This window comes from Sciurus vulgaris, assembly GCF_902686455.1.
Source record: "Sciurus vulgaris genome assembly, chromosome: 17".
In the NCBI taxonomy this organism is placed as follows: domain Eukaryota; kingdom Metazoa; phylum Chordata; class Mammalia; order Rodentia; family Sciuridae; genus Sciurus; species Sciurus vulgaris.
The window spans coordinates 52,567,283-52,585,898 of NC_136478.1; the positions used below are offsets into that span (position 1 = coordinate 52,567,283).

Here is an 18,616-nt window from a genome sequence, read left to right on the forward strand (position 1 = left end):
AGTCTGAGGAACAGCTAGGATTTGAAGTTTTGGTCTAGCTGGGGACCCAGGCTGGGCAGGGCAGGGAGGAGGGTGGCATAGTTTTGGCTTGAACCTTAGTCCCCTCAGTGCTCACCGTGCAGGGGGTGCTGCTGTCAGGGGAGAAGGTAAGGGTGAGTGGGGGACAGAGGGTCCCTGGGGCACAGGGCTGAAGCACCTCAGTGGCTGAGACAACCCACACACAATAGGACAGGCCAGGCCCAGCTCTTGCAGCCCCGCCACCTGGAGGCAGCAGTCCCCCAAACCGGCGGGAACCCAGAGCCACCGAGGACACGTTAGTGAGGAGGGCTCGACCCCCACATTCCCGGAAGCAGGAGCCACCGGCCCTAGGGAGGAGGAGAGCCAGAATCAGAACAGTCCTGCCCCACCCCACTGTGTCCCTAAGCCCACCCGACCCAAATCTGCTGGTCCCCTGGCTCACCGGGGGTCCCCGTAGTAGCCTGGTGAGCAAAGCTGGCAGTGGGCTCCCTCAGTATGGTCCTGACAGAAGCAGAGCCCGCTGAGATTGTCACAGTGGCCACGGCGTGGATCCCCATGACCATTGCACTGGCAGGGCCGACAGCCACCTGAGCCCGTGGCATTGCCAAAGCTGCCAGGTCGGCACCGTTCACAGTGCTCCCCCCACGTCCAGTCTGTGAAGACCCAGCAGGCAAGACACAAAGTCAGGGACAAGGGCAGAAAGGGGCCTAGACTTAACTGGCTCAGATGATCACTGATTCCCCCCCACACCCCGACTGGGAATCGAGCCAGCAAGAAAGATGGTGGCACTGAAGTCTGTTTGGGTCAGCAGGTAAATAAGCAGAGGGACCCAGAAATGTATGAGGGGAGACCAAAGCCACTCACGGAAGTCAAAGTTGGGCCCCCAGGCACCCCTGAAATCCATCCCAGGGACTTGGGATGAGGGCTGCTCACCCTGGCACTCGTCACAGAAGCCAGGCCCCCGTTTGCGGCAGTGACTATGGAAGTTGCAGCCACAGTCTCGGGAACAGCGGGGGGCAGGGGGCCCTGGGGCAGGCGTGGGTGGGGGCAAGTCGGATGTCCAACCCAGGTCACACACACAGGTGAAGTCTGGGGGTCCACTGCATACACCATGACCGCAGTCCTCCAAGCACCTGGGGACCACAGCGGGAGTGGGGAAGGCCCTGGGCAGGCCCAGGACCCCCAAAGCATCCCCATCATCCCACCCACCAGAACACTATCACAAGTGGCTGCTGCTTTTCGATGTCCCGAGTGACCCAGTCGCCAAGGTAACTTCATTACAGGTGGTGATGCTTGTCTCCATAGCAACCACATATCAGCACTGTAAAAACCCCCTTTCAACTGGGTCTTCCATCTCCAAGGCAACACTAAAGATTATAGCCCATTGTCTATGAGTGTCCTGTTTCCATGGCAACTAGGGTTACCTTGGGAACCTTGACACTTAAATGAGGTCCTAGTCTGCAAGGTAAAACCTCCAAGGCTAATTGGAGCTACTAGAATCACAGGAAGGAGCCCAGCACCAAGAGGGTTTCCTCCACCTTCAGCCCCAGTCCTGAAGCGGTATCTCCATAGAACCCAGGCCTCACTCACGTGCGGTTGCAGTGCGTGATGCCATCGCCTTGATAGCCACGCTGGCAGTGACACTCATAGCTGAGGGGCGTGTTCAAGCAGGTTGCCCGCGGGTGACACCGTGCCAGGCCCAGGCGACATTCATCCACATCTGGACAGCGGGCATAAGCCCAGCGGGCAGGGAGAGCCACAGGCAGCCCCAGGCCCTCCCCTACCCACAGGGAGCAGTTACCCCCACCCAGGGGCCCTGAGAAGTCCCCCTGTAGGCACCTGGGTCAGGAGGGAGATTGAAGGAGAAAAGAATATAGAAACGGGGTCCAGAGATGGGAAAAGGGGAAAGGTAACAGGGAGGGAGGAGAGACAGAAACAGAAAGGTGGGCAGAAAGAAAAGAGAAGGAAGGGCAAAGAGAAAAAGGGAAACAGGAGGAAAGAGAAACAGGAAAAAGCAGGGACGGGAGAAAAGCAGAGGTGAAGGCCAGTGGGGGAAAGCAAGAACATCACAGGACAGGGACAGGGCAAGGGCAGAGAAACAAAGAGCGTTAGTCTCCGAGGAGGGACAGCCAGTGTCCCACCCCCACCGCCCAGTCCATGCTCACCGTCCCAGCGTGGGGTTGTCCTCATTGCCACACCAGCCACACTCATGGCTCTGCAGACACTCATGGCAGGTCAGGAAGCCATCGCAGCTCCGGCACCTGGGTTCTGAGTGCACACTGTGGGGTGCATGTGTGGGGGCAGGGATCAGGGACTGCGCCCTCTGCCAGTCTGAACCCTTGCTCCATCAGCCCTACCCCCGGGCCCGCACCTGTCATCCCAGCCGCGGCAGCCCCCGTGTGGGTACCGGGCCAGGTAGGCAGCAAACAGGAAGCAGGTGTGGGTGGACTGGCACCAGGCACACTGGCTGGAGTTGGCCAGGCAGTCCTCGCAGGTCAGACGTCTAGGGCGGGAGCAGGGCCATGTCACTCCAGCCTGTGCCCCCACACACACCCACCCACTCCCTGGGACCAGCTGGGCTCACTGGCTGCAGAGTGGAGGACACTCCTCTGGGCTCTTCAGGGCACCCCGACCCCGGCCCCGCCGGCTGCATGCTGCATCCCCTTTGCGGCTGGTGCTCTGATGCCACTCGCAGAAGGGGTCCTGCAGGGGTTGGACAAAGTGTCAACACTCAGCACACTCCCATGAGCACCCAGTGACCATCCAGCTCTGCTCAACAAGCAGCTGCCTGCCTCCCCGCTACACCTTCCCCTCAGCCACACATATCTGTTCTGCTTGAAAAGCACCCACCCTTCTGTAGGCAACAGCATCTTTCTATGGGGGCCCAGTGGGGCAGATTCATTCTTGGGATCCAGAGGTGGGCAAGGGGTACCCGCTCCCAACCCCAGTGACTTAATCAGGAGCCGGTAAAACCCAACGGGAGCCAATGAAATATAATTCTGGGATTCTGCGGCACTGCCAGTGGAGCAGTGTGAGGTAGTAACAGAGAGAGAAAGGCACTTTCTCTTGGTGCTGAGTGGGGGGTGGAAGTCTGGAGCCCTATCTCCCCTGCCAGTTACTGGAACAGTGACCTCCTTCTGTGGAAGACAGGGGCAACTGCATTTTTGGTCCCCTGCAACAGGGCACACTCTGACTCCCAGGTGCCCCTCCTTCCAGGCCCATTTCCTCCATTCTTCACCTGGCTCCTCCCCATACACAAAGGACAACCGCCCCAACTGTCGGCTCCTTCACCACCAGGTGCACCAGGTGCCCTTGGCTCCCAGTGTCAGCTCAAGGAGTCTCAGTGTCTCAGTGGGCTACTCTGGCTGCCTCAATCTTGACACCCCCACTTTGAGCCCAGTGAGCACCTGGGTGCAGGCATGGCAGTCGCGATGCTCCTCACAGAGTGGACAGAGAGCAGGCACTAGCACCAGCAGGGACCCGCCAGACCCATCATCCTCGCAGTGGGCCCCAACCTGCCGCAGGTGGCAGGTGGCACTACTCAGGCACCAACCGCAGCCCTGGTCTGCCAGGCAGCCCAGGCAGGAGGAATAGGAGGCGCAGGCTGAGGAGCGGTAGGGTTCCAGGAAGAAGAAGGAGATCTCCTGGAAAGGTGACATGAAGGTCAGGAGTCAAGCTTCGGGGAGAGTCAGAATTCAGAACTGACAACTGTAATTAAGGGTTAGGAGAACGGGAAGTCAGCATAGGAAATCAACCGGCAAAGGGGAATTAAGGACCCTAGAGACAAGAGGTCAATGTAGGGAAAGCAAGGATCAGGGCAGGAAGAGTCAGAAAATGTGAACAGGGGTCAGAATATGGGACCTGGGTTGGGGTATAATTCAGTGGTACAGCACTTGTTTAGCATGCTTGAGGCCCTGGGTCCCATCCCCAGCACTATAGGGAATCAGCACTATAGGGAATCACAATATGGGATCAGGCCAGGGTCTGAGGCAGAGGTCAGGGTCTAGGAGGGTTCAAGGTAGGGTCTAGAGTTCAGAAGCCAAGAGTTAAGAGTCAGAGGTCAGGGTCCAGGGAATTAATAGTCTGTAGCCTGGAGTTCAGGAAGTCCAGGGAATCTGAGTTTAGAAGTTGGGCTGGGCACTCACACTGCCACCTGGCACACCAGTCCGATCCCACAGCAAAGTGAGCTCACTGTGCCCAGGGCCTGCTGAGCCGTTGAGTTGACCCCGGATCTCCACTGCGTACTTGTGGCCTCGCCCAGGCAGTGGGAAGAGGCGGGCAGACCCTGGACGCTGCAGTCGCCTTGTCTCCTTTTCCTGCTGTGCCACCCAGCGCCCCACCTCCTCCTGGGAAGAGGAAAAAGGCCTCGGAGCTCCTTAGGTTCTGACAACCTCCAAGGTACCCCCAAGTCACCCAATGACCCAACTCCTCCCCAGGGGAGTCTGACCTGGTAACTCAAACCTTCCCTACCTTCTTCAAATTCTGTTCACAGTTGAAAACCCCAATGATGTCCTCCTCTACTGAGGACACATCCCAAGCCTCTGATTTCTCCCCAGTCTTCCCTTGGAACCACAAATTCCCTACACCACACCTCCAGCCCCTCATTTACCAAAAACACCCCAAATGTCCCAGGCTTCCTCACCATGTTCTCTGTGTCAGGGCCACGGGCCATTCGGGCCAGGACATGTAGGCGTTGGGCCCGGGCCCACACAGCCACATCCTCAGTCCCTGGCCCTCCTGGTCCCCCTGGCAGCAGTGGGTGGATGAAGCCACGGTAGACCAGGGATACATCTGTCTCTGGGCTGGGTGTCAGGGTGATGGTTGTACTGCGGACAATTGAGACCTATGGCAGCCAGAGGTGGGGTAAACATGTGAGTCCCTCTCTGAACTAATCCCAAGTCCCTATACCCTCCAGGCCATATCAGAGCCAAAGGAGGCTGATCAATACAAACTTCTTCCCCATTTTAGCAAAAGAGAAAATGAGGTAGGAACAGGGGTTAGGCAGCTTGCCCACCATCCCTCTGGAAGAAGAGTCAGGACACAAACCTGGATGTTAGACAAACAGGGTCCTAAAGCCCAACTTGACTCCAGCTCCCACTCATCTCCAGGTCACATTAAATCTCCAAAACTGGCCCTTTCAGTGTCCTATTCCCCAACACGATATGTCACCTTCCCACCTAAGTCTCTCCAAGCTTAGGCCTAATATTCCAAGTGACAGACACAGTACATGCTTAATTCTATTAGTGTGTGTTTGGGGTTTGGTTTGGTTTTGTTTGCAGTACTGGTGATTGAACCCTGAGCCTCACACCTGCTAGACAAGCATCCACCACTGAGCCCTCCAGCCCTTTTTATTTTTTATGTTGAAACAGCGTCTTAATAAATTGCCAAGGCTGGTTTCAGGCTTGTGATCCTCCTGCCTCACCCTCCTGAGGAGCTGAGATTACTGGCATGCCCCACCCTAGCTGGTCATATACGTTCTTTCATTAGCTAAATCAGACCTTTAAATGAAAAGACTTGCAGGGTGATATAGCTCCATTTAGGGCTGGGATATAACTCCGTGGTAAAGTGCACATTAAGCTAAGTGCAGGGCCCCCAGTACCACCAAAACACACACACACACACACCACCAAGATCCATTTGAAAAAACAAACCCTAAGCCCTGGAACATCAACACCCCCAGGCTCCAGCTGGCACCTACCTTGTCAGGCTGGGAGGCATTGGGTGGTTGCTGGAAGGTGAGCAGGTGCAGGCCAGGCAGGAAGCTCTGGGTGACACAGGCCTCTAGAGATGTGACGAAGACAGGTGCTGGTCCCCACCAGCCCACAGTGCCTGAGATCTGCTCTCCTCGGCAGCGGGCCTGCTCTGAGAGGACAGGGGTATGGGGTGTTGGGGGATCAGTGTGGGGTGCTCTGCCACCCCTCGCCCACTGCCCCTGGACACTCACCAGGTCGAGGGAGGCAGCTCTCATTGTGCACACACCAACCCAGGGCACCAGGCCACCGGGGAGGGGTTGTGGGGCTGCTGAAGGCCAGGCATGCCTGGCAGTCACCCAGCAGGCGGCCCAGACCCAGGCAGCTGGCAGCTGGACACTGCAAGGAGAGGACAGGACAGGGTTCAGTGTTCACTGGGGCTCAAAGGAACAGGGAAGGATTATAGATACAGGGGTCTTAGGTACAAGGAACCAGGAAATTGGAGAATGGGGAATTGAAAGCAGGATTGGAATGTGGAGATCAAAGACAGGGAATGCCCAGGACAGGGTCACAGACTCAAAGGATCAGGTTGGCAGGGAGGCAAAGGGTCAGGGATTAGAAGTCAGGAGGCAGGAGCTAGGATCTTGGATGTGAAAACAAGTCTCCCAGTCAGGGGAAGGTCCCTGACCATTTGGTTTAGGCAGAGGAAAGCCGAGGACATGTCTCTTTGATAGGGGACAGCAGGGTTAGGGCAGGCACTCACAGCCCCTGAGGGGGTTCCAGGAGGGGGTGCGGCTTGGCAGGCCCCCTGACACCAACTGCATTCAGGGTCTCGGGAGCAGACACTATGGTCTGTGTACATGGAACAATAGTCCAAGTGGTACTGTAGGGAAGGGGCGGAGACAGAGGACGAAGCTACTCAGAGCTGGGGCCTGCCTCCCAACACCTCACTCACTGTGATCATCCTAGGGACCCCTGATTGCTCAATACCACGAGGACCCCAACCATTCCTCCCCCAGCTTAGGGACCCTCTATCTCCTCCTCTTCCCTCAACCCTAAGGATCCCCTTCCCTCCTCTCATGGCCACTCCCAGAGACACCATCCCCACTCTCCCTCACCCATGGGAACCATGCTACCTCCTCACCCAGCCACCCTCTCCCTATCACCCCAGTGCTCACATCCAGGGCAGGTGCCTGGAACACGAAGGGGGGCACTTTGTAGGCCATCAAATCCCCACGAGGCCGGCCACTGTACCCCCCAGCCACCAACAGGACACTGCCACCAAGCACTGCAGCCACATGTGAGTACCGACCACTAGGAGGTGCTGCTCGGCCTAGGAAGATACAGAACCACAACATGAGACCCCTAAACCCCCAACTCCATTTCCATGGCTTCCTTGTCAGGGGTTACCCTGACACTCCTGAGCCTTGGCTCAGCCTTCTTATTGCTGCTTTAACCTCATCTGCCCAAGGAAACCCTCCCAGGCTGCCTGGTTTCACACTGGCTGTAATTCTCTCACTTCTTTGAACCCCAATGCCCCTGCCCAAATCATCTTTCAGAATGAGCATGATTTTTGAGGTCAGAAAGAGTTGGGTTCAAATCCTGAGTCTATTACTTACTTGTGTTGAAATCATTGTTCAACTACTAGCTGTGTGGCCTTGGGAAGAAGATTCGACTTCTGAGTCTTGGTTTTTTCCTCTATAAATGGAACCACCATCGATTGGGTAATGAAGAGGAAAGGAAAGCTACTTAGGTCTGTTAGCACCAGCCTCCCCTCTGGTGACAGCTCCATTTTCTTCTGGAAAATCATCCTTTCCCATAACTAATTCGAGAGACTTAAATGGCACTATCCCTGCCTCTGGCAGAAGTGGTCCTTAGCCCAGGCCTATCAGTCTCAGAAACTAGTTCAAGGAAGGGGTATAAGACACAGTTCCAACAATTCCTGGGAGAAAGGAACTCTCTCTGGGCATTTTAAGGTAGTAGAATATAATCCAAGAGCTATTAGTGACCATCTACAAAAGACAAACCAGCTAGAGACTAAGGTGAATCCAGCTAAGAAATGGAGAGAGAAATGAGACACCATGCTGTAAGCACCTAACTCCCGCCCAGCCTTGAGCTGTGACCCAAATGAGCCAAGACATTCTCTTTTCTGCTTATAACACTGGGTTGGGTTTCTGTCACTTAAAACCAGGAGTCCTGACAGAAAGGTAAGCGGTCAGTGAATGGTGAGTCCACACCTCCTGTGACCTCCTCTGACAATCTGCAAGCAGACGGGACTTGGCCCAGGGAATCAAATTGCAAAGGAAGAAACTTCCAGAAACTTCACATTCTGGTCCTCCCAGTAAACGAGCTGAAGGGAAGAACAGGGACAGGTGGAAGAGTCCTGACACACTAAGGGGCCTTGAACACAAAGCCTGAGCTTTATTCCTGACAGTCATACAGGGTTCCCTTCCAACCCTTCCTCCTTCCTGCCCCTTAAGTGTTACTTTCTTTCTCATGCTTGCCCTCTGCCCTTTGTCTTCTTTTTAGTAGGGAGGAGAGAACAGATGGGCCCCTGGGAAGTCCAGAGTTCCCTGAAATGACATTCCCAGTCTGTGCATTCAGCATCTTCTGAGAAGAGGGCTTGTGGCTTTCTTCCCAACCTCAAAACAGCCTCTCATCTAATGAGTTTGGGCGGGATCTCCACACTCCCTCCCTGATGAGCTCTGTGGCCTATAGCAGGCCCCTCATTGCTATTAGAAAAACAATGTAGGGGCTGGGGGAAGGAAAAATAACAGAACAAGACAAACATCTTACACTATGAACATGTATGATGACGAATGGTATGGTACAACTCTACTTCATGTACAGAGAAACAACAGTTGTACCCCATTTGTGTACAATGAATCGAAAGAAAGAAAGAAAGAAAGAAAGAAAGAAAGAAAGAAAGAAAGAAAGAAAATGTATCAGAAAAAATAAAGAAGGTAATAAAGAAAATTTAAGAAAGAACAAACAAATGTGTTGAGCCCCTCACAGAATTATTCATAATTCATACACCATCTCAATTTGCTCTCACATCAGTCCAATAACATTCTCATAATTCCCATTTCATAGATGAGAAGAGTGAGGCACAGAGATTAAGTGGCAATTGTGTGCAGGTGGCTGTTGGGGTCAGCATCCTGGTCCTCCCACTTGCCTACTGTGACCCAGAAGTTACTGCTTCCTAGGCAGTTCCCTGCGGAAGCTGGAAAATGGCAAGACCTGAGTTGAAACCTGGGTCTGATGCTGCTGTGACTGCCGCCCATCTATCTCCAAGGTAACAATACCCTAGTCCAGGCCCAGGCTTGCCTCCTGAGGCCAGCTCCAATAGGATGTCACCTAGCGAGGACCTAGGTGGTTCAAGTACAGATTCACTGTGGAGATGGGGGAGGACAGGACCCTCAGGAGCCCTCAGGGAAAGAGAGAGGCCACTCACCCTCAGGGGTTCCTGGCGGGGCAAGCTCAGCCCCTGACACCCACTGATGGCAGCCAAGGTGGTAAAAGAAGATGCCGTCTTCATAACATTTTTCCTCCTGGTAATGGGTGTGCACGTTGCCCCCTGGGAAAGGAGGAAAAGGGCACAGCTGGCAAGCCTGGGGGAGGTGGGGCTATTCATGCAGGGAGCCTTGGTTAAGGGTTGGTTCAGGCCCCTGGAAGACAGGCAGGACTGGGAAGCCTCCTCACCATAGACCACCATGTAGTTGCCGAGGACACTGGCTGTGTGGAAGGCTCGCTCCCGTGGACCCTGAAGCCCATCCCTGCCTTTTAGGGTTGTCCACACCCGACGATCCACATGGAAGAGCTCGGTGGAGTTGACCCGCACAGAGAACCTACAGAGAAGAGGCAGGCAGGGGCTAGGGCAGGAAGGGCTTCTCTCCATCCTCTGGGCTCTTAAGAGCTCTTCGAACACCTAGACTGGCCACTTGGTCTATGTGCCCTCTGTGGGCAGGATCTAGGCATAGCTCATCTCTGGGTTACCTGTGTAACCCAGCAAAGGCTGGACACTGAGCAGGGCCTTAATGAGTGGATGAATGAGTGGGACTGTAGGGAGGAAAGTGACCAAGAGATTGAACAAAAGATCAGAGAAGGTATGAGAGGGTAAGTGAATGAATGAGTAATGAATGAGTGAAGGACAGACTAAAGGAACAAAGGGATCTGTTAGGCTAAAGGGGTCAAGGGGTAGGTCACTTACCGGGCAGTGGAGGGCCGGTGTCCACCATGAACCAACAGGGCACGGGAGGGAGCATGGAACACCATGGAGTGGCCAGTGGCAGCAGGGGGCCGCCCACCTGCTGGGATCACCTGCTCCCAATAGCCCCCACTGGTACGATCAAGGCGGAAACGGAAGAGGCCAGAGGAGAAGAGGTCGTGCTGGGTGCGGCCACCAGACACATAGAGCCAGATGTCATCTACCAGGGCAGCTGCGTGACCTGCCAGGCCTGGGGGCCCAGAGGAACTGGAGGAAGGTTGCGCCAGGAGCTCCCAGTGGCCCCGGCCCAGCGGACTAAAGGCCCACACATCATTGGTGAGTGAGCCATCAGCCAGCTCACCACCCATCAGCACCAGGGAGCCAGCCCAGGCCACAGCCACGTGGGAGTGACGGGCAGCCTGTGGGAAAAGACAAGGAGCCAGAGATGGAGAGGGAAACAGATGGTGACACAGAGAGTCAGAGCCAGACAGAGACAGAGATGTACAGAGAAAGACAGACAGATGGTGAGACAGAGACAGAGAGAAAGAGAAAGGCAGGGATATGCAGAGAGGGAAAGGAGAATCAGACACAGAAAGACAAAAACGTTCGAATACAAACAGAAGGTGAGACCAAAAAGCACAATAAGAGAGGGAGGAGGCAGGGAGACAAACATAAGAAATGACAGAGAAAAGCAGAGAGAAAGAAACAGACTCTGAGAGTCTGAGACCCAGAGATCAAGAGAGAAAAGACCAAGAAGCAGACAAAAAAGGAGACAGACTGAAAGACATGAAGATGCACAAAAAGGTAAGATGTAGAGAGAAAAAGAAAGACGAACAAGCCAGGCACAGTAGTGCACATCTGTAATCCCAGCTCCCTGGGAAGCTGAGGCAGGAAGATTGCAAGTTCAAGGTCAGCCTCAGCGACTTATCAAGACTCTGTCTCAAAATAAAATTAAAAAGGGCTAGGGATGCAGCTCAGTGGTAGAGTGCTTGCCTAGCATGGGCAAGGCCTGGGCTCGATTCCTAGCACTAAAATAAAGATGAGCAAGAAACAGAAAATCAGAGCAAGAAAAAGCAGACACAGGTTCCTATGTCAAGTTGTAGTGATTGGGGAGTGTGGGAGGATGGGGGTCATTCTAGGGAGCCATGGCTGGGTTTGACAGGTGGACAGGCTCCTCCAGCCAGGACAGAGAAGGGGCCCATACCGGAGCAGGACTCAGGTCCCAGCACTCCCAGGTGTTGGCAGAGAAGTTGTAGAGGACGAGGTCACCCAGGGCCCTATTGAGGTCTTGGCCTGCAGAGGGGTTGATGGTCTTAAGTACTGGTCATAGGCTGCCAGGCCTCCAGATCCCACTTAATCAACCCATCTGCTCACCTCCAAAAACAGCCAGCAGCCCTGGTGGGGACAGGAAGGCACCGGCTGCCCCAATACGGGCAGAGAAGGCAGGGTCCCCGGCACTCACGTTGTGCCACCAGCCAGCCCCCTGGTTCTCCCACAGGTGCAGATCACAGGCACGTCCCAGAAAGCCAGGCTCACAACGGCATGGTCCCAGGGGCTGGGGAGAAGGGGACATAAAGGTAGGAAAAGAAAGAGACAGAGAGAAGATACACAGAGAGAAACAGAGCCGGAGAGAGACCGATGGGACAGAAGAGGAGGAGAGAGACAGACAGGAAGGGAGAAAATGGAAAAAGAGACAGAGAGGCAAAAGAAAGACAGGAAGGAGAAGATGGACAAAGAGACAAAGGGAGAGAAACACAGAGACACAATCAGAAAAGGCAGAGATGGAGCAAAGAAGATCAGCAGAAAAAGGGAGGGGCTCACCGGGGTGGGGCAGGAAGACAAAGAGGACAGGTAGGTCAATGCTTAGCCTATGCTGAAAGAGCCCCCACCTGGGTCAAGGCAGGGAGAGTTCAAGGCACAATCCAGTTGCCAAGGGCTCAGAGCCAAGGTCAGTGGTGAAAGGGCAGAAGGCATGGCAGGGAGCCCAAGGCCACATAGAACAGGTGTGGGGAGGAGGGAGGAAAGAGGACAGTGTTCCCAGGTGAGGCTGGGATGAAGTGGAAAGGGAGGCCTGCAGGTGGGCATGGGGCAGGGCTGGAGTCAAGGTTGGGGAGCATCTGGAAGGAGAGGGGAGTGGGGACTTCAAGCAAGAGCAAGAGCCCATCTCAGAGCTGGGAGTGGGTTTCACAGATCAGGACCCTAGGGGGACACAACTGGGGACAGCTCACCGAGGCACAGGTACCATGGCTGCCACAGTAGGCGGAGCATTCCTGCAGGCCACAGTCAGGGCCCCCCCAGCCTGGCTCACAGACGCACACTCCAGGGAGCTGGCACTGCCCATGGTTCTGGCAGCCCCCGGGGCACAGAGAGAAACGGAAGGAGGCATTGAAGCCCAGCAGGTTGTAGTTGGCATCGCTGAAGAGGTGCAGCAGCATCTGCGGGCACAAGGGGACTAGGCATAGCAGGTAGACTCTGGAGCTAGACCAAGAAGATGACCCACCCACAGGGACCCAGGACCCCACTGCTTTTCTTTGTCTCTCTCTACCTTCTTTGTCCCTATGTCCTTCTCTCTGATGTTCTCTGGCTGCCTCTCGGTTCCTCCTGGTCTCGTTTCCCTCTGCATTCCTCTCTCCCCCACGCCCCACGGATCCTCCAGCTGCAGCCATGCAGCAGTCTCCACCAACCTTGCCCGAGGAAGCCTCGATGGGCGGAGGCCGGGTGCTCCCACTCAGACTTGCAAGCAGCGGGCCTCGGGGAGAGTCACCATCATACACGAACAGGTAGTCATATGTGCATTCCGTATCCAGGAAAAGGAAGTCCAGTAGGATCCGGTGCTGGGGGCTTGGAGCTGGGAGGTGAGCAGAGGGGCCAGGTTCTCACGCAGACCTTCTCCCCATCCCTCCATGCAACCCACCCACAAGACACTGCTGCAGGTGATGTGGAGCTCACGGGTGAGTCAGGCTTGGACCCCGCCCTGAAGGAGCTCCTGGTCTTACAGCGCAAGGAGGTCAGAGCTGTGACAGCCAGAAGGACAGGAGTCCCAAGAAGGAATCACAATGTCAACCCTGCAATCAGGCTGAACATTTCCTCACTGTTCAGATGGGGAAATTAACAGGCAGAGGAAAACCCAACCCAGTGGTCAAAGTTGCGGGGTCCCTGATGCCTCGCTCGTCCTATCTGCATGAGCTTCAGACAGGCTAGGCTGAGGGTCAGAGCCCAGGCCCCAGCAGACATGAGAACTTCCCTGTACCAAGCTTCCGAGGGAAGACCAGTCACCTGCACCTTAACAAAGGCCTAATCTTGGAGTGTCAGGGTTCCCCTCTGCCCCTGCCCAGAGTCTCACATCTCTGTTTTCTGCGGTGGTTACAGGCACAAATTGATCTGCCTGGGCTCGAATCTTGACTCTGCCACTGAAGAGCTACTAGCTGCATGCCTTTGGACACGTCACCTACCTTCTCTGGCTCTGTTTCTCATCTATAAAGCGGGGATATAATGGTACTGCAGGGTATAGTGGGCCTGTAGCTTCTTAGGCTGGGGCTGGGGATACAGCACTGGCCCAACATGTGCAAGGCTATGGGTTACATCCCCAGCATCACAGAATAAACAAACTTTTTTGGCCATTTCTCACATTTAAAGGTGAGTGCTAACTCCCTACCCCTTCTATCTGAAGTTTTTAATGTCTGGCTTGACCAATAAAAACCAGCAAAACATTGTGGGACTTCTAAGGCTGGGAAATAAGAAGACTTGCATCTTTTACCTGGGACTCATGGACTGTTCTCAGAACACAGCTGCCAAGCCACCAAAAGCCAAAGCCACGTGGATAGGCCACACTAGGTGTTCCAGCCAGTGTCCCCAGCTGAGCTTCCAGCTGACCGCCAGCATCAGCAGCCAACCCTGGGAGGGACGTCCTTGGACATGCAGCCCAGGTGAGCATTCATGTGACCACAGCCCCAGTTGACATCTGACTGTGTGAGAGGCAATAATGCCCATAAAGTACTTATGATGGAGCCTAGCATATCACACCAAGAGTTTAATACTGTCACTAATCTTGCTCTCAGCCAGGTGCTGATTCCAGAAGGCTCTCTCTTTCCACATCCTACAGTAGGTGTCCTCATGAGACACTAAGGCAGCTCGGAGGAGTCCTGAAGGCTGAGGAAACTAGAAGCTGGGTTCCACCTCTGTCCATGACCAACTGGAGGGACCCTGGGTCACTTTCCCCACCCCCAGCCCCACTCAGCATATCCATCTGTATCCTGCAGATATACCACTCCCTCTGGTTAGGTATTCATGAGCTGGTTCCATGAGCTCTTAGAGCCTCAGTTTCCTTAACTGCAAAACAGGAATAATTCTCTCACCTACCATGGCTGGTGTGAACATTCAGGAAAATGATATCTCTAAGCTGCCAGCCCAGAGTCAGGGTGCTCAATAATATGCTTGTCAAGCCCTCGTCCTTGACCTCTCTCACCAGGACCACTGATTCAGCTTCCTTCAAGGCCTGGCCTCTAGTCTTGTCCTAAAATGGGTCTTTTCAACCTGACATCTGGTCCTGTCCTTCCTCTCAAAAGTCCTCACCACCCTAGGAGAAAATTCAGCTCCCTAACCTGGTATTTGGAGCCCAGTCTTGTCACATCACCCCAATGTTCAAAGCTCTATGGAGGAGGGCCTTTGTACAAGCTGTTTGGAACGCATCCTCCCTCTTGCTAGCAAGCTTCCCCTCCCCTCTCCTCCCTCCCCTCCCATCCTCCCCCTCCCCTGAAGCCTTCCCTGATGACCCCTAGCTGGGTTAGGATTCTCAAGTCCCACTATAACCTTCATCACTCTGGGCCAGGACCATCCATGTCTACTTTCCCTGCAGCCTATGAGGTCCCCAGAGCAGAACCTGGGCCTGGGCCTAATTCCCTTCCCAGTGCTGCCCAACACAAGGCCTGGCACTGAGTAAGGGCTCAGCAAATGCTGGAATGCAGAAATGCACAAAAGGAAGACTACTGAAGCTCTCTCTCAGGCTCTGACCAGAGCCCCTGGGGACCACCACATACAGATCCCCACCCATGGCCTGGGGAAAGCAGAAAACCATTCAGCTGGACCAGGCAACCAGACCTCCCAGAATCTCACCAGCCTCGACCAAACTACACAGCTCTGTTCCTGGAATCACAAGTACATCTTTGTCAAGTGCCTGCTGGAGGGCAGCTCACCATCTGCCTTCCCCAAGTTTCTGCCTAAGTTCAAGGTCTCTTGTTTCTACCCAGTCCCCACACTATTCCGCACAGAAATCTGATCCCAAAACACCACCGCTGCTAACCCCACCCCACCCCTATTCAAAAGCAGGATGCTCTTACTCCTGAGGACTAAGCCTAGATAAAACTCTGAACTTTGCATAAAAGTGGATTGGTACTGATTTTTCAATATACGGAGGGAGATACTGGTTTTCAGAGGTGACAAGGATTGGGAGGATGGAAGATCAAGAGAGGTCTGGAGGTCTCCCAGATGTTTCCTTCACCCCAATATCCAGGAAATTGGTCCTCAAGTGTCACTGGTGAAACTCCACAAACATCTCCCTGCAATTCCACACCTCTTGACCACATCCCAGTCCCTGCCCCAATTCAGAACTCACTCTCTCCTAGAGACCAGCAAACCAAGTCTCCGGTTCATCCCCACCTAGCCTGAGAGTTATGTGGCTTCCCAGCAACCCCAAGAGAAAGGTCAAGCTGCTCAGCCTGACATTCAAGGTCCATCTTCCCCAGCTCCTGGCTCCCTCCTCAAGTCCCAGTCTATAGTGTAGCCAGACCAGACAAACCCAGAGGGATCCTGCAGGACATCGCCTCACTAGAGGCTGTTCCCATTTCCAACCCAGTAAACTTCTATGTGTGCTTCAGAACCCTGTTTCAGAGGCTCCTCCTCTATGATTTCCAGCAGATTCTTCACCTTCCCCTAAGCCCATTCAGCTAACCCCGTGCCTCCTTCTGCCTCAGCCTTAAGCAGCCTCAGTGAGCACACTGGGGGCTTAACGTCATGCCCAGCCCCACCATTCCGTTTCAGAACCTTCAGGGTCAGAGAATGATTTACACTCCCCCAGCACACTCGTGGGGTTCTCATCCTGCCGTCTGACAGAAATGGTTCCCACAGGCAGACATGCTAACTCAAGAAATATGCCTTCATCTATACCCCATAAAGCAGTCAGAGAGATCTTCTACGACATAAATCAAATCATGCCCTTCCCCTTATCAAAACTTTTCTGTAGGGGCTGGGCTGTAGCTCAGTGGTAAAGCACTTGCCTAGCATTTGTGAGACACTGGGTCTGACCCTCAGCGTCACATACAAATAAATAAATAAAATAAAGGTATTGGGTCTACCTACCTACAACTGAAAAGTATTAAAAAAAAAAAAAAAAAAAAACTCCACAGTCTACCAACCAAAGGAAGTCCTACATGACCCAGGCTCTGTTATCACTCTGGCCTTTGCCCAGGACCCTCCACCTCTCCTTGGAGGCCACTGCCACATCTATTGCCTGGGTAAGGCCTTCCTGGAATTTTCTAGACACTGTGTTTGGACTTCTCTTCTCCCTCCATATTGCCTTCAGGATACAGTTCAAAATCACAAAGTCCTACACCTGGCTTCTCCCAATCCCACAACCTCTGGTTCGATGGTTATTATCTGGGACTCTGTTTCAGCACATTTGATTTCCAGCTGCTCAAAAGCATCATACTTTCCCACTTCGAGGCCTTTGCAGGCTGTTTTTCATGCCAGAAATGCTTTTTCACTTCTTACCTGTGCCCCTGGTCCAGTAGGACCCCAGGTTAAGTCAGGGCTTCCCTCTACCCAGGAATGACTTTGTCCCCTCTGTTGTCTAGAAGCCCATAAGAGTAGTGTTGAGGTCTTTGTACAGGCCTTTCCCTCTTTCTGGAATGCTCTTCTTCCAGCTTCTGGTGATTCCCATTGATCACTTAGATCAGCTCTGACATCTTCAGGAAGCCGACCTTTCTCTCAGGCCCTAGGGTTTCTCCATCACAGACCACTCTGAGCTGTCACTGTCTGTGAATGCATTTGTCTCCCCCACTGAACTCCAAGCCCGAAGTCCTAGAGACTACTGGGGTGTCTTTGGTCTTCTGCTATGTTCTGGTGGTAAATATGTGTGGCACATGAATGACTAAAAAAAAAATAATGTTTTCATTGAAGTACTTTAAACATAATAATAATCCTAATATTGTTATTGAACATTTAATAAGTGCCACCATCAGGTATGTTAAATACCTGGTTTCATTTAATTCTATTGTCACCCCTGTTTGGGGTAAGAGAAGTCAAAATTCAGATAAGGTAAATGCTCAGATAACTGCTCAAAGTCACAGACTTAATAAGCCATGTAGCTTAAATTCTAAACCAAGTGATTGGACCAAGAGTCTTAGTTTTTAGCAATTACTCAGAATACCGTTCACCGATGCTCCAGGTTGGTCTGCACACACCTCCCCCACCAGACTTTCAGCCCTCCAGAACAGGGCTCAGAATAGCTACAACCCTGGGTGTCCTGCATTTTGGAGTAAAAGATCTGGACCAGAACCGGGCTCTGGGAATGTGCTGGGTGGATGGATGCACAAATGAATGAACTAGCTAATGAGTGAGTGACCCACGCGGCCCCACTCACCCTCGATAAGCCACTCGCAGTTGCCATTGACGCTGTAGTTGCCCGCACCATCCGTCACGAAGCCTGGTGCCTCCCGTAGCACCTGCCGCTGCCCCTTGCAATCCCCGGCCAGGGCCCCAGGGGACAGCGGCCCTAACATGGCCAAGGCCAGGGCCAGTGCCGCACCCAGAGCCTGGCCCAAGGCCATCGCCGCCTCGGGCACTGACTCCTTGGAGACGGAAGGGCCTTAAAGACCCGGAGAGGACCCTCTACTGGGATGAGGCCCTGCAAATACAACCTCTATAGGGGTAGCATGGCCTTGTAGACCGGGGAGGTCCAGCAGACGCAGTCCCCGCGAAGGGAACGGCCGCTGTTGATCGGCTCTGGAAGCCGAGGGGCGGGCCCTATCCACCCCTGGAAGGCCCTGTGTACAGGGTCGTTTGGGATGGGGTCGACGCTTAGGGACCGTAAGGGTCCCTGATAGACACGGGCCCCCATAGGAGGGCTGACCCCATAAATGGTGTCCAGGGGTTAGACTCGGGCCGCTGCAGGCCAAAACAGACCTTATGGACGGGAGGGTCCCCAGGGTCGAAGGGTTCTAAGGCCCGGCAGGGCCTCCATAAAGCGTGCGGGTCCCGACCGGCCAGGTAGGTCCGGTGAGACCCCCTCCAGCTGGAGGCGGGGCGCAAGCGGGTGCCAGGGGCGGAGCCTGTCTTCACCGCTCGGGCCCGGATCCCATAGGCGCACTCCCTTAGCTCACCCACCCGCACCTCCTTCCCAAGCCGGATAGGCCAGACCAGAGAGACTAGGGGATGCTCGGGCCAGAGAGGCCCTGGGAAGACCCGCTGGGAGAGTAAGGGGGCGGGAACCGAGAGGCCGCTCTGGGAGGATCGGCCGAGAGGAGACGAGAAGTTGAAGACCGGCAGGTCAGAGCGGCCCTGGGAGGACTGCGGAGCATCCAACTCCACCCCTTCTCAAAGAGAGACTTCCGGAAACCTCCCCGCCCATCTGTACTCGACCGCATGCGCATCAGCGACCTCCTTGGGCGGAGAGAGAATCACGCATGCGCAGCGGCAAGAATGTGCC

General features: G+C 54.3%; 1 protein-coding gene across 1 annotated transcript in view; it reads right to left on the bottom strand.

Moving 5' to 3' along the window:
- Positions 1-18,305, bottom strand: part of MEGF8 (multiple EGF like domains 8) — a 40,387-nt gene extending 22,082 nt beyond the window's left edge. The window contains exons 1-22 of the mRNA XM_079117766.1: positions 17,552-18,305; positions 12,600-12,763; positions 12,144-12,350; positions 11,290-11,470; positions 11,120-11,208; positions 9,919-10,334; positions 9,411-9,556; positions 9,163-9,285; positions 6,887-7,041; positions 6,472-6,591; positions 5,963-6,107; positions 5,717-5,880; positions 4,661-4,861; positions 4,164-4,364; positions 3,426-3,662; positions 2,603-2,721; positions 2,390-2,521; positions 2,184-2,297; positions 1,609-1,857; positions 952-1,151; positions 461-671; positions 116-365 (exon numbers count right to left, since the gene is read on the bottom strand). Of these exons, the coding sequence (XP_078973892.1) occupies positions 116-365; positions 461-671; positions 952-1,151; positions 1,609-1,857; positions 2,184-2,297; positions 2,390-2,521; positions 2,603-2,721; positions 3,426-3,662; positions 4,164-4,364; positions 4,661-4,861; positions 5,717-5,880; positions 5,963-6,107; positions 6,472-6,591; positions 6,887-7,041; positions 9,163-9,285; positions 9,411-9,556; positions 9,919-10,334; positions 11,120-11,208; positions 11,290-11,470; positions 12,144-12,350; positions 12,600-12,763; positions 17,552-17,738 (4,011 nt within the window). The 5' untranslated portion in view covers positions 17,739-18,305. The remainder of the gene's footprint in view (positions 1-115; positions 366-460; positions 672-951; positions 1,152-1,608; positions 1,858-2,183; positions 2,298-2,389; positions 2,522-2,602; positions 2,722-3,425; positions 3,663-4,163; positions 4,365-4,660; positions 4,862-5,716; positions 5,881-5,962; positions 6,108-6,471; positions 6,592-6,886; positions 7,042-9,162; positions 9,286-9,410; positions 9,557-9,918; positions 10,335-11,119; positions 11,209-11,289; positions 11,471-12,143; positions 12,351-12,599; positions 12,764-17,551) is intronic.
- Between the last annotated feature and the right edge of the window lie 311 nt (positions 18,306-18,616).